Here is a 15,376-nt window from a genome sequence, read left to right on the forward strand (position 1 = left end):
GACTTGCCACTGACAGGACAAGTTTGACAGGCACTACAGACCTCTTCTGCGAGCAAGAACTTCCCAAACTCCAGATGGTGTCTTTCTAGAATTGATGAGCCATGAAGCTTTGCTAATGGATTCTGGGATCTGTTCAAGCAGGTTTGTGTTGGGAAAAAAAATAATGGTAGTTAGCACAGTGGACACAATGGACGATTAGACTTGGGAACAAGGAAGAATCTGAAGTGCTATGTCTCTGATTAGTAAGTAAGCTCTATCTCCCCTCTTTCTAGAGATCCCATCTCTCAGTTCAGAGAGTCCTTCTCCCATCCGTTCATACTTCATTCTCTCCTCTCATGGGGGTAGATCTGGGCCCAAGCTCACTGTTCTTTGGGGGCTTAGAGTGATGACACCTGCAGGAGTTCCCCATTTCTACCCCACTAAATTCTTCTGACTATGCTCAGATGCATAACCTTCCCCCCACACCTTGAGTACCAATGAATCTGACCATTTCATCAAAAACACTCCACCCTCATTTCTCTCACTCTCAGAATCTCATAAATAAGACTAGAGTGTGGCTTTCAGGGAAGGGAATTCCCTACAAGAGTGATATAAACAACAACATTCTCCTGAAAGCCAGGGCATTTCAAATACAGTTCAATTTAGAAAATCATCCAATTCTGGGGGAATAGAGCTATTACATATGGTGAAACTACCCTTACTTTGGCCAATAGTGATATTTTTGGGTGCCAATAATACATTATGTTTTATGGTGTGGGGTTTTTTTCGGTTTATTTTTTTGCGGGGCAAAGAGGGTTAAGTGACTTGTCCAGGCTCCCACAGCTAGTAAGTGTCAAGTGCCTGAGGCCAGATTTGAACTCAGGTCCTCCTGAATCCAGGGCCAGTGCTTTATGTTTTATTTTTTCAATGAGTCCAAATCTACTTTTCTCCCTCCCACCTTCTAGTAGCAATCACTTGAAAGAAATATTCCTCCCATTCCTCCCTTCCCTCCCTGTCCCCTGAGAGAGTAAGCCTCATCCTAGGAAAGCACCTACTTCATCTGGTAGAGGTTGTTGGTTCCCCTGTGGTCAATGTCATGGCACAAGCCGGCTGTCACCATGGCAAAAGCTTCCAGATCTGTGTAGTAGTCCTTCAGTTTGCCTGTCTGCAGGAAAGGAGAGACCTGCCATTCGGCCCCTCTGTGGTTTTTTTGTGGGGCAATGAGGGTTAAGTGACTTGCCTAGGGTCACACAACTAGTAAGTGTCAAGTGTCTGAGGCCAGATTTGAACTCAGGTCCTCCTGACTCCAGGGCCAGTGCTTTATCCACTGCGTCACCTAGCTGCCACCTAGCTGCCCCCTTTGCAATTCTTAACATTGTCAGTCACCCTTCCTTCCCGGATACTGGCTCCTCCCTTGTATCCCATTACACTGGTCTCTCCCTCCCAGCTTCCTTTATCCTCTCTGACTGCTCTTCAGTCTCCTTTGCTGAATCCTCATCTACCTCCTTCCCCCTAACATTGGGTGTTCCCCAAAGCTTTAGTCTGGGCCCTCTTCTCATCTTTCTCGGTACTTCCTCTCATGGTAACTTCCTCCTTCCCTCAGAGGCTCAATCATCCTCTCCATGGAAATGACTCACAGATCTATATATTCCCCAATCTCTCGACTGAATTGCAGCATTGAATTACCAATTGGTTTAGCGCATTTCCCTCTCAACAAGGTCTTTTAAAGTCACTTCCAGGCTTCCTGTGAATTACTGGCTTTTTGGTTTCTGTCATTTTCTTCTGCCTCAGCTGATGTCTTCACCAGACCCTGAAGTCCTTCCCAAAGCAGGTAATGATACAACAAACTCCCTGGTCCTCCTTCACTCTGGAATGTTAACTGTGCCGGTGCCCTGGGCTCTCAGCTTCAGTGCTCACTAGAGATGTCTTCTAGTAAGGGTCAACCCATCACTTCCTAAGGGGGCCCATCCCACATCGGGACAGCTCCCATTGTTAGAAAGCTTTTCCTCAAGTTTAGCCGAACGCTCACTCTCTGCCCCTTCCACCCAATACTCCTAGTTCTGCCATCTTAGGGCCCAGCAGAATGAACTGAATTCCTCTTTGCCATGACAGCCCTTCAAGTATTTGAAGACAATCATCATGTCCTCACAGGTTCATTCTTCTAAAAACATCCACAGTTCTTTCATCTGATCCACCTGGTCTGCTTTCTAGCTGCTTTGGGCTATCCTTCTCTGGAAGTGATCCCGATAATAGAATTTCTTTCCTAAAATATGATACCCCATACTGAACACCATATTCTAGATAATATGTTTGGAGGAAGGTAGAGGACAGTGAGATTACCACCTTCTACCCCCACCTCCCCTCCCCCACCCCACTGCACTGCCATGTTCTGGATAATATGCTTATCTCAATGGACTCAAAGATTGAATTAGCCTGTTGAGCTGCCTGCTGTATTGCTATCTCATATTGAGCTTGCAGTCCACTGAAAACCCTGGATCTTTCCCCATATAAGCAGATATCTAGCCTCACTTACCTCTCATTCTATACTTGTGGAGTCAAATTTATTTTTTTTTCCTTTTTTTTCTTTTTTTTAAGTGAGGCAATTGGGGTTAAGTGACTTGCCCAGGGTCACACAGCTAGTAAGTGTTAAGTGTCTGAGGCCGGATTTGAACCCAGGTACTCCTGACTCCAGAGCTGGTGCTCTATCCACTGCGCCACCTAGCTGCCCCCCCACCTAGCTGCCCCCTCAAATTTATTTTTAATCTGAGAAAAAGATTTTCATTTTACCTTTGTTATATCACATATATATATATAAATTCATTAAATTTTGTTACATATAACAATATATATGTATAAAATGATATATAACTATAACTTATATATAACTATACACATATATCTACATATTTATACATATATATCACAAAATTTAGCTCATTGTTTTGGTCCCTAATATTTTGGGACTCATTGTTCAGCACCATTTTTACTGAAGCTAAACTTATTTTAAAGCTGCAATGGATTGTTGTAATTCTGGACATCAAAGTGTGTTTGAAGTCAGGGGTATGCCCTTTCCTTCATTCTCCTCTCATCCTTGTCCCTCGCTCTTGAACTATCCTGTGGCTTTGTCAACCTGGAATATTCCTCTGTAAAGCCTACCTCCTTCTCTTATTGGTGAATTCCTCCTGAAGTCTATGTTTTGTGGGGAGACCCAGGCTGGCCTTCACTTCATTTCCTTGTCAGCCCCATTCCTGGCTTCCAGACTTCAAAATCATGCCCCTGTGCTGGGTACCTTCTATCCTGCTCTCCCCCCACACCTGTCTTTTAGCTTCTTTTTCTGTTATCTTCTCTTATTAGAATATAAGTTCTCTGAGGGCAGGGACTATATTTCTTTTTGCTTGTATTTGTTTCAAATCTTTGTTTCCTTTCCTCCCTCTCTTCCTCCCTCCCTTCCTTCCTCCCTCTCTCCCTTTTTTCCTTCCTTCCTTTCTCCCTCCCTCCCTTCCTTCTTTCCTTTCTCCCTCCCTCCCTTCCTTCCTTCTTTCTTCCCTTCCTCCCTCCCTTCCTTCCTCCCTCCCTCCCTCCTTCCTTCCTTCCTTTTTCTTCCTCCCTCCCTCCCTCCTTTCCTTTCTTCCTTCTTCTTCTTCTTCTTCTTCTTCTTCTTCTTCTTCTTCTTCTTCTTCTTCTTCTTCCTCCTTTCCTCCCTCCCTCCTTCCTTTCTCCCTCCTTCCTTCCTTCCTTCCTTCCTTCCTTCCTTCCTTCCTTCCTTCCTTCCTTCCTTCCTTCCTTCCTTCCTTCCTTCCTTCCTTCCTTCCTTCCATCTTTCCTTCCTTCTATCCTTCCTTCTTTCCTTCCTGTTACAATTCTTATCAGAGCTTTTTGAGGGCTAGGTAAACTCCCATGGCCCCAAAGGTCTCTGCTTGGCAGTGAGAATCCATCAAGCACATACCATGAGAAGTGTGAACATGGTTTGGGCCACATTAAAGCCATGGCGCCAGTTATGGTAAGTGATTCTTCGGTATCCTTTGCTGACTGAATACAAGAATCGAACTAGGACCTGAGAAGAGAATGAGAGAAAGAATAGTGGTCAGGCCTGTGTCTCCTTATATACTTCCCATAACAGCCTTCTATATAGCAGTCTTCTAACTGATTTCCTTGCCTCTAGTCTAGCCTCTCTCCAGCCCATCTCCCATACCATCGTGTGAGTAACTTTCACAATGTTCCATGCTACTCAAATTGCCTGCCAAATAAAACAGAAATGTCTTGTCCTATGTTCTAGGCCTTCCACAATCTGACTCAACCTATTTCAGTTTGATATAAAGAAAAACTTCCAATTAATTAGAGCTGTCCATAAGCGGATTAAGCTGCCACATGTGTTAATGAGCTCCACTTACTACAGGTCTTCAAGAAGGGGTTATTTTTGGAAGCTGGATTAAATAGGTTCTGCTTGGTGCCCAAGACCAGAATAAGAAGTAATAGATAGAGGTCGTGGGGCAGGGGGCAGGTTTTAACCCAATACAAGCGTAAGGAAGATGGCAATATTGACTCCTAGTGGAAACTAAGGCAAAGGCTTCCAGTTCCAACAGTTCTACTTGGCTCCTTTCAGTTCTCTGATGAAGCTGATTTGCATGGCCACCAGGGACATTATCGGAATGCTACTGAAGGAGTCTCCTCACCTCAGCTACACTTTATTTCCTTTTTCCTTGGGAACTTAACTGAGCAAAACTGCAGTAGATCTGGTTGGGGCTAGAGTGAGGAGAATTCTCCCACTTCCCTGCTTCCTAACCCCTGGTTCCCATGTAGATCAACTCAGAAGTAAGACCAAAAAGGACCATGTGGAAGAAGCAAAGCTGCACTTTTCACAAGCCAACAAAATTAACAGTGTTTGAAGCATAGGTTGGATGGTCACTTTTTAGGGATGGCATAAGATGGATTTCTACTTATATACAACAGAATCCTGAAAAATTTTAAATATATGATTATTCCTTTTCCAACTTTCCCCCATACCATACCCTCCAAGACAATGTTCAGCCCAACTGGACTTCCAGCTGTTACTTGATCTCTTCCTTTGCTTACTCATCTCTAGAGGTACCTTTGCCCATGCCACACCCATACCTGAAATGAATTCTTCACTATCTACCCCACATGTCCATCTGTGCCTTCAATGCCCCACACCAGTGCTACTCCTCTATGAACCTCACCAACCCCTTCAGCTGAAAACAATCCCTCCCTCATTAAACTTCTCTGAGCACTTGTTCTCTCCTTTGTACTTATTTCACTCTTCCTTGTGCAACCATTATTTGTGTACATGCTTTTCTCTACTCATAGATTGTTACTTCCTTGAGTGAAGGGTTTGTGTCATTTTAATATACATTTGCTCTGTGTATTTATGTCTATCTGCATATTCCTTGCATGCAGTGCAGGGCCCCATAGGATTTCATCCTCCAATCCCTCCAAAACCTTAATTTTCAGATTTTCCCCACCAGAAATGCTACATGCCACACCCCCTCTAGTACTCTGTTTCTCTGACTTGCATTACTCTAGTCCTCCCATCATCCTTCTATCATCTCCTCATCCCTCTGTCCTTATTACCCTCCTGTCCTCTCATTAAACCATCATCCTGCATTCCTCCCTCTTTATTTCCCATCTCGCCTCTGCCCTTCTTCTCCCACCCCCCTTTCGTGCTGTCTCATCTCAGAAGGAGAGGTAAGAATAAGCTAGTTGGCAGAAGGCTCCAACTGGGTCTTTGGGTGACCATCGCCTTCTTCCTACCTCCTGGGGAATCTGGAACTTCTTGACCACGCCCAGCTCGTAGTACATCTGGATCCCACATTTCACCAGCTCTAACTCCGTACATTCCAGGTCTGAGAAGTGGAACTCATAGATGTCAAACTTGGTGGGTCCTGGCAGCTCGTCTTTCTAAGGGAAGTGCAGGATTTGGATCAGAATCTCAGGGTGATTATCCATAATTAATCCCAGGTCATAAACTCTGGGAGTCTGAGACATAGGAAGAGAATGATTGGAAGATCAGAAAATGGGCCTTTTATTACAAAGATATGTTCTGTGAAATGTGGATAAGGATAAGTGTGCTTGAGAATGTGGATATCATGTGTTTGTGCATGTACATGTATGCAGATAGATGATTGATAGATTACACATATGCATATGCATATCTATGGGCTGAGGCCATGTGCCATAGTGAATAGACAGCTAGCCTCAGAGTCAGGAAGACCCAGGTTCTAATCTTGCCTCTGATACATACTGGCTGTATCACTCAATACCTCAGCACCCCAGGCAACTCTTTAAGACTGGAAATTGAAGAGAAGGTGTTGACCATCATTGATCAAGGGTGAGTCCTCATCCAGGAAATCACAGGCCCAGTCCCTATCCCTACTGCATACCAACATATTTGTGCATGCGTGTGCGTGTGCACGCATGCACAAGTGTGTGTGTGAAGAAAGTGTGGTTCTGAAGCTGTAGTCCCAGGGAACTGGGAACATAGACAACGGAAGGGCAGATTTGGAGATTCTCAGGATTTTGAGCCATAAAGTACCTCAGAGATATCTAACCCAGAGGCTTTTGTGTCATGGGTCCCTTTGGCAATTTGGCAAAACCTACGGACTCCTTTTTTCAGAATCGTGTTTTCAAATGCATGAAATAAAACCCAGAGCTCTACAAAAAATATCTTGAATGCAGTTATCAAAGAAATCTTCTAAAATAGCAAGGTCATGGACCCCAGGTTAAGAATGCCTGTCTGACACGCCAACCTTCTCATTTTACAGATGAGGAAACTGAGGCCCAGAGGGGTTAGTCCTATAAAGTGATGAAAGGGTCAGAGATAAAACAGAAGAGAGTAAATGTCAGGTAAATTAAGACAGAGTCAGAGAAAGACAGAGAGCCACAGAAGAGGTACCAAGAGAGAAAGAGGGTTGGAGACCATTCTCTGGGATGCACCTGCACCCCACCCCCCACCCCTTGCTTCCCCAGGCTCCTGACCCTGGATCTGCCTTGACTGACCCCTTACCAGGATTATCCTGAGCTCATCCTCGTCACAGTCCATGGGTTCCCTCCCCAGCCGTTCTCTTGTTGGCTAAAAGCAAACCAAAAAACAACATAATCCACAGGACCGAGTTAGAGCATCAGACACTTCGTGAAGCTCCTCACTACTCCCTCCCCCATCCTCACAGTGCCTTTGCTTCTTGGGTTTATGAAGGTGGTATTCTGGGGATTCCTAACCTTGTTGGGACACCATCTTGTGGGGCCACTGGAAGCTCTGTTCCCTTGTGAATCAGGAATGTGTCAGCCAGACTCTTTCTGAGACCCAAATCTGGGTCCTTCAGTGTCCTGCTTGGGGGGCGGGGGGAGGGGTGTGTATAGTAGGTCTCCAGGAAACCAAAGCCAGAGAAACTTGTAGTAATAGGCACCAGGCCCTGCCCAAGCTATTGATGTCATTCCCATGACAACATGAGTCAATGTGAACCTGAACCCAAATAAGTTAGTGCGCAGAGCAGGGGTCAGTAGCATTTTATCATGGTGACTGACTGGACCTACCTTTTGTTTAAAAACTATTTCACTTGGACTCTTAAGACCCCTTCCCCTCCTCCCTGCACCCCCCCCCAATCAGGGCATCTCTGAACCAGATTTCTAAATTTAAGTTTCATGTGGATAAACACACCACAGAATGTGAAAGAAAACATCTGGAAGTCCAAGAGCACAGAGTAGTCTACTAACAATGATCTCCAGTAGACCCAGGCAAGATGTTTAATTTTCAGAGTGAATATGAACACATGTACTCAGAGGCATAGAAACATGCAGCTGTAGAAACCAACCTGGCACAACAGCACACAGGCATTCAGAAAGGTAGGTACAGTTCCCCACAGGGGCAGGCAGACAAAGTCCCAGGCACTTGTGCTCAAGCACACAGGGGGAGACAAGCAGATACACAGCACAGCACACAGATGTAAACACAAAAAGAATACCAGCACTTCCTGGATTTCATCCTTATCACATTTCACATGATACAGCACCATGTCTTGGGCAATGTCCTTTCGGTTTTCTAGTTTATTCATCTTGTCATAGGTGTCAGGGTTGAGCACAGACCAGCCGAGGAATTGTGTTAGGGACTAAAAAAGAAACACAGGCAAGAGCATCATGTCAGGCAGTGTGGTGGATCTGTCATGTATTAAAGCATTAAGGTAGTTGCTATCTTTATTCAAAGTTCAGGGTGGTCTCCATCCTGGAAAAGAAGGTAAAGGGGTTCAGTGAACACTTTCCAGGCTATCAGAGAATAGGAAGTGTTTCTTTAGGAAGAAAGGGAGGAAGGAAGGAAGGAAGGAAGGAAAGAAAGGAAGAAGGAAAGAAGGAAGAAAGGAAAGAAGGCAGGAAGGAAGGAAGGAAGGAAGGGAAGAAGGAAAGAAGGAAGGAAGGCAGGAAGGAAGGAAGGGAGGGAGGGAGGGAGGGAGGGAGGGAGGGAGGGTTTCAGTGGGAATAAGAAGAAAACAGTTCCGAAGAGGTGCAAGGGAATCTTTACCTGTGCCCGGAGGTTAGAAGCTATAGGACTGTGATGGAGGAGAAAGGAAAGAACACTTGAGCACCTGAAACTGAATAATAGCTCCAAGCAGGGGTGTGCTACAGCTGACTTGACATGACTCTTTAAAGACAATGATCATGTTTTGAATGTGAGCATTTACACCTTGAAAAGTCCCCAGTGGGGTGGCTAGGTGCCATGGGGTGGCTAGGTGGCACAGTGGATAAAGCACCAGCCCTGGATTCAGGAGTACCTGAGTTCAAATCTGGCCTCAGACACTTGACATTTACTAGCTGTGTGACCCTGGGCAAGTCACTTAACCCCCATTGCCCTGCAAAAACAAAAATAAAAAACAACAACAAAAAAGGAAAAGCCCCCAGTGCTGTTCTTCTAGACTTATGAAAGCAATGGAGAAAATGTTAATACTGAAGATTGTTTCACAAATGTATTATAGATACATGTTTTTCCTGAAGAGTCAGTTGTTAAGTGTTTACCAGCATATTCCTGGATATAGGACGCTTCTTGAAAAGGCAAACACACCAGACCTAACAAGCACTTACTTGTTCTTTAAGCAATGATGATGTGGACCTGAAGATGTAGTCAGATGATAGAACTCATTAATCAAGGATGAGGTACATCTCACTCTCTAAGAATGAGGAAAACCTGACAAAAAGAATATCCAAGTAGGATGCCTCCCTAGAAGAACACGAGTGTGATGGAGAACATATGGAGTCTTATCAAATTTGATGAATACCACCTACTTCTGCTGATTCACAGGGCTACAAAGAAAATGTCCAGAAGGAATCCAGGAAATATTTCTAAGGATTGAGGAAGGGTTTTTTTGTTTGTTTTGTTTTGTTTTTTGTTTTTAGCAAAGAATGAAGAGCTTATGGAGAGCAGGGATAATGTTTGCATCATTGTTGTTAACTAAAAGCAAGGATTTCAGAAGAGAAGGGCAGATTTGGGAAGTGAATAACTGGTTAAGAAGACAGTGCCTGAGGTGGTGCAGTGGATAAAGCACCAGCCCTGGATTCAGGAGGACCTGAGTTCAAATTTGACCTCAGACACTTGACACTAGCTGTGTGACCTTGGGCAAGTCACTTAATCCTCACTGCCCTGCAAACAAAATAACAAACAAACAAACAAAACAAACAAAAAACCCCAGTGCCTGAGAATGAGATTTGGATTTCTGAACCATGGTTTAAAATATAGGAATGCCAGACTCTTGACCAGGAAAGGATTTAATGTAAGAAGCCCTGCTTCAAAAAATCAACAACAAATAAATGTTTGCATTTTCCTGAAATCTTACAAACTTAAAAGTGCTTTAAACTTAAAAAGGAAGAAGGAGAAACGTGCCTATGTATGTCCACTAAGCTAGATACCATGGAGAGTAGCTAGAATGTAGAAAGACTAACAGTAGAGATGCCCAGAATTTCACTGTGGTCAAAATCCAAGAAAAGAGACAGAAATAAAATCCATGGCTGCAGATGTCTATTAAAAAACAAACAAAGCAACCAAAAAACAAAATTGGAAAAGATTTGAGGGTTTTAATTACCTCAATATGAGTGAAATTAACTAAGAGGCAAAACTTCCAGGAATAAGGAGGTGATCTTTATACCTCTGCTCTTGTTAGACTACACCTGAAATATTCTGTTCAGTCCTCAGCACTCTACTTTATTATTTTTTTTTTGCAGGGCAATGAGGATTAAGTGACTTGCCCAGGGTCACCTAGCTAGTGAGTATCAAGTATCTGAGGCTGGATTTGAACTCGGGTCCTCCTGAATCCAAGGCCAGTCCTTTATCCACTATACCACCTAGCTGCCCCCAGCACTCTACTTTAGAAAGGCCATTGATAAACTGGAGGGCATCCAGAATGGTGCATAGCCTTGAAATCATACTATGCATGGCAACTAGGTGGTGCACTGGGCCTGGGGTCAGGAAGACCTGAGTTAATCCAGTTTTAGATGCTTACCAGCTGTATGTCGTTGGGCAAGTCACTTAACCTCTTTTGGCCTCAGTTTCCTCAACTATAAAATGAGAGTGAAAATAAAATAGCACCTACCTCCCAGGGTTGCTATGAGGATCAAATGAGATAATATTTGTAAAGCACTGAACACAAGGGCTGGCACATAGTAGGTGTTATATAAATGCTAGTTACTATTGTGAGGATGAGTCAAAGGTCCAAGAATGGAAAAGATCATAAAATAGAATAGAGGTTAACATGGGGGAAGAGAATAATAATAATACATCATATATATAGTACTTGAAAATTCCGAAAGTGCTTTACCTATATTATCTCATTTGATACAATAATCCTGGGAAGGAGTTGTTATTATCCCCACTTTACAGATAAGGAACCTGAAGCTAAGAGATTAAGTGATCTTCCTGGGGTCACACAGCTAGTAAATGTTTGAAGCAAGATTTTGATTCCACTTTTATTTATGTCAAGTCCAGCTCTCTGTCTACTCTGAAGAGCTGTCACATGGAAAAGGGATGAGATTTGTTCTGCTTGGCCCTAGAATGAAGAACTAGGAGCAATGCATGGCAGTTGCAGAGCCACATTCTAGTACAATGTAAGGAAAAAAAATTCCTATTGATTGAAGCTGTCCAACAGTGGAATGGGTCACCTCAGAAAGTGATAGGTTCCCCCTCAATTGAAGTCTTCAAGGAAATGCTAAAGATTTACAATTTCCTGTGGGTATTATAGAGGTTATCCCTGCTATTGCTTGGCTTCTGAAATTCCCTCCAGCTCTGAAATTCTGCAATTCTGAGAATGGTCAGTTGAAATCACTCCACAGAAGGGTTAGCTTAAGCTTTTCAGATTAGACAAGAGTAGCCCTAGTGGGGCGTGCTTGCTAGCTTCAAGAACTTGATAGGGTGGCATGTGGGCAAAAAAAGGGTTGGAAAAATTGGTTCTACTTGGCCCTAAACAGAGGAACGAGGGCCAATAGATGGAAGATATTCTTAAAACATTTGTAAAATGGTTAAAAGATAATCACACTGATTCTACCTACTTTGTGGTTATATAATGTACTATGTAATAGATCATTACTACTAATAAAAACAAAAACTAACAGAATAGGGTTTTTTTCAGAGTTAATGGATTCCTTATCACTGGAAGCCTTCGAGTATAGCCTAGATAATGACTCATTAAGGAATCATAGATCTAAGCTAGAAGGAGGCATTTTAGGTCCCCTAGTGCAGCATCTTCGTTTTACAGCTGAGGAAAATGAAAGGATCCAAGGTCACAAAGAGAGTAAATGATCATCTGGGATATCAGCCTATGGCCCTCCAACTCCAAATGCAGTGTTCTTTCCACCTCACCACAGTGCTTACTGAGGGGGTGTTCCTGTTAAAGTATTGACTGTGTCAACCTCTGAGCTTCCCTCTAACTCTACGATTCTATGATATTTCATTATCCTGTCCCCCACCAGGACTATGTTATACTCCCTCCCCCCCCCCCAATTCAGGCAACCTGATAACGGAAGAGGAAGAAGAAACTCCTGATGCACTGATTGACTGGGTTTGTAATGGGGAATTGTGAGCTCCTCCAGTGTTCCAGTTCTAAACTCAAAAGGTATGAGGTTCCAAAGTTCTATTCCCATACCCAGAACGTGTTTTTCTTCAATATTCTGTCCCATACCCAGAACACTTTGATCCATACCTCTAATGTTTTGATCCCCAGTGTTCTGTTCCCATACCCAGAACACTTTATCTCCCAAAGGTCTAACCCCATTCCTGTAAGACATTGACCTACAACTCCCTGTTCTCATTTCCAGAAGACTCTGATGCCTGAAATTCCATTCCTGTGCTCAAGACACTTTGGCCTACAATGTTTTGTTCCCATACCCAGAACACTTTTTACCTCCATAAGAACTTCATCTTGCTCATCAAAGGGTTTCCCATCTTTCCTGTTGTAAAAAGTAGCAACACCGACGATCTCTTCTTTTTTGTTGACTATGGGCATGGAGAGGACATTTTTTATGATCCATCCAGAGTCATCAAGTGGCCCCTCCTAAGCAAAGACAGAGACAAGGAATGACTGAGTACTCAGGGCCTTCATTTCTGAATTTGCCACATAGGAAGTGTTGACGTCATCGGCTTGCCACTCAGGCAGAGGCAATTTTGAGTGCATCATTTCTGAACAGAAGCAATTTTTTCCTCAAACAAAAGGCAATTCTTATCCACAAACAGACAAATACTCACCTGAAATTGAAACATCTCATCTGCAGGGGCATTCATAATGTTACAGATCTGGGGAAGGATCAGAAAAATAATTTCACTAGGAGCAGCTACAGCATCAGATGGAATTTTAAAAGAGTTACTTGACCCAAAACCTCATACACAAACAACTGTGCCTCTAAATGGATAGATGGGCATAAACAAATACATTCGCATTCACTAAACCCAAGGTGGGGGTGGGGAAGATCAGGGAAGATGGCTATGTCCTTAAATAGCTGAGCATAAGTGCCAACAGCCTATCATGTGTATCTGCCTCAAGCCTCTAATGACATTAGGATGACCCAAAGGACTTACAAAGCCACTTTCTGCTACATAGGTTGGGAGGCCACTGGCCAGTGCCCAGTGATCTGCTGGGGGAGTTCTGGAAGAGAGAGAAATACAGAATAGACTTATCTAGCCAAACACTCAGGGAAGTCCATTCATCAGAATACCTGTATTTAAAACACTTGTTCATAGAATCACATACAACATGCATACACACATACATGTAACCTGGAGTTTCCATACACACATATGTGTATGTCTGTGTATGTATGGAAGCTCCAAGTGATGGTAATGGTTGTGGAAAAAGAGAGAGATTCAAGGGAAGTTGACTGGCTTTGTGTGTCTTGATGCCATGGATTCAGCCATGTCCCTGGAACAACTATGAAATAGAACCAGTTTGAGAGAGGGTTATAAATTCAGCTCCAGTCAAATTTTTTGTTTTCTAGAACTATTGAATTGAAATTGGCAGATTGGCCAGTTTGCTGATGAGCTACTGGAGAGAAGAGCAGGAAGGATATTGGTATCGTGTAGTGGGAACTGGGCTATGAAGGTCATGGGGCCACAATGGGATTGGAGGGTCTGGTTCACATATACTTATATATACACAGGGGGTCAAGAATCAGGAGGGTGCTCCTGTTCTCTTTGATAGCTCCAAATGTTCTCTGCGCTTTCTTCATTGATGAGTTCTGGGTTAACCAAGGAGGGGTGTGTGTGTGTGTGTGTGTGTGTGTGTGAGAGAGAGAGAGAGAGAGAGATTCTATAAGAAAAGGTCTTCAAACTCCTTTTCTGAGCAAAACCATCTCCTCCCATTGTATTTAGTTGTGTCACATCATGTTACATGTCAATTCAATAGGATTTAATTCAATACAAGCAAACATTTACCAAGAGCCTACCCTGTGCAAGGTATTCTGTTATAGTATATCATACTGTTTACTTGTGTTTCTGGGTTCCATGCTTTATACTAAATTTTATATATATATATATATATATATATATATATATATATATATATATATATATATATATATATATATATATATATATATATATATATATATATATATATATATATATATATGATGTTGTATTTCCTCTTCGCTTGTACCTCTAACAACTTCCTTAGGGGCCTGGTCACTTACGGAATGACTTTAATATCTTCTTTGCCATGGAGGATGTAGTCAATTACTTTGTAAAATTGGATTTCCTTTAAAAAAAAAAAAGAAGACACCAAATTGTTACAGATTTTTCCAGGTTCCTGTTCTCTACTGGGCCCCACTGAGTGATGAAGGCTGTTATTATTGTTCTTTGTCTTTTGATCTTGAAGAGGACCATGATATTCGGGTGATATCATGACTTGCAGTGAATTGGATTTAAGTGAGGGAGAATGGTGCAAAGTCACCAACCTCACTCTCTCCTCCAGAGCCATCTGGGTCCAGTGGCAGGATATATATCAGGACAACTAGAGATGGTCCCGGATGTTTGAGGCAATTGGGGGTAAGTGACTTGCCCAGGGTCACACAGCTATTAAGTGTTGGAGGTCAGGTCCTCCCAACTTCAATGTTCTATCTGCTGTGCCACTTAGTTGCCCCTGAAGGCTGACATAGACATATCTGGAGATTGCAGACATATGGGAGGGTGTGTGCAGAGAGGATCATAGAACTGGAAGAAACTGTAGAGATCATTTTGTCCAGTTCTCTCATTTTACAGGGAAAGAACCCAAGGCCCAGAGAGGAAAGTTGCTTGGCTAAGCCTTGGAATTCTATCTCAAGTCCTTGAACTCTAAATTCAGTGATCTTCTTGTTATTCCATACTACTCCAAACATATGCTTGTATACCCAACCACATTTCACACACACACACACACACACACATATACATGGAGACACACAAATATATGCAGATGCCAGTAGATATATATGTACATCTCTATCTGTACATATCTATGTACAAGCATGTGTGCGTCCCACATGCCCAGCTTCCCTCTCCAACACAAATGCACACGCATACTCTGATATACTTTGCCCTACACATTACTATGAGTCACTTACCTAGCTACACACATATACACATCTATTCACATTTATAACCACATATATACACATTTTTTTGTGGGGCAATGAGGGTTAAATGACTTGCCCAGGGTCACACAGCTAGTAAGTGTCAAGTGTCTGAGGCTGGATTTGAACTCAGGTCCTCCTGAATCCAGGGCCAGTGTTTTCTCCACTGCACCACCTAGCTGCCCCCATATATACACTTATAATCACAGAGAGACACAGAAGTACAAATAAACATATACTCAAGCACCTGAAAACCCTCTCGCGCTTGTGTGCCCATATTCTGACATACTGAGCCACACAAATCCAGTCA

At 43.0% G+C, this 15,376-nt stretch overlaps 1 protein-coding gene across 1 annotated transcript in view; it reads right to left on the minus strand.

The window, feature by feature from the left end:
* The window catches only part of PDE6B (phosphodiesterase 6B), an 86,135-nt gene that overhangs the window by 26,168 nt on the left and 44,591 nt on the right, over positions 1–15,376 (minus strand). The window contains exons 6-15 of the mRNA XM_043971234.1: positions 14,149–14,213; positions 13,040–13,106; positions 12,710–12,757; positions 12,369–12,518; positions 7,956–8,099; positions 7,001–7,066; positions 5,749–5,895; positions 3,926–4,033; positions 1,035–1,144; positions 42–129 (exon numbers count right to left, since the gene is read on the minus strand). Coding sequence (XP_043827169.1) covers positions 42–129; positions 1,035–1,144; positions 3,926–4,033; positions 5,749–5,895; positions 7,001–7,066; positions 7,956–8,099; positions 12,369–12,518; positions 12,710–12,757; positions 13,040–13,106; positions 14,149–14,213 — 993 coding nt within the window. The remainder of the gene's footprint in view (positions 1–41; positions 130–1,034; positions 1,145–3,925; positions 4,034–5,748; positions 5,896–7,000; positions 7,067–7,955; positions 8,100–12,368; positions 12,519–12,709; positions 12,758–13,039; positions 13,107–14,148; positions 14,214–15,376) is intronic.

Source organism: Dromiciops gliroides, chromosome 6, assembly GCF_019393635.1.
Source record: "Dromiciops gliroides isolate mDroGli1 chromosome 6, mDroGli1.pri, whole genome shotgun sequence".
Classification (NCBI taxonomy): Eukaryota; Metazoa; Chordata; class Mammalia; order Microbiotheria; family Microbiotheriidae; genus Dromiciops; species Dromiciops gliroides.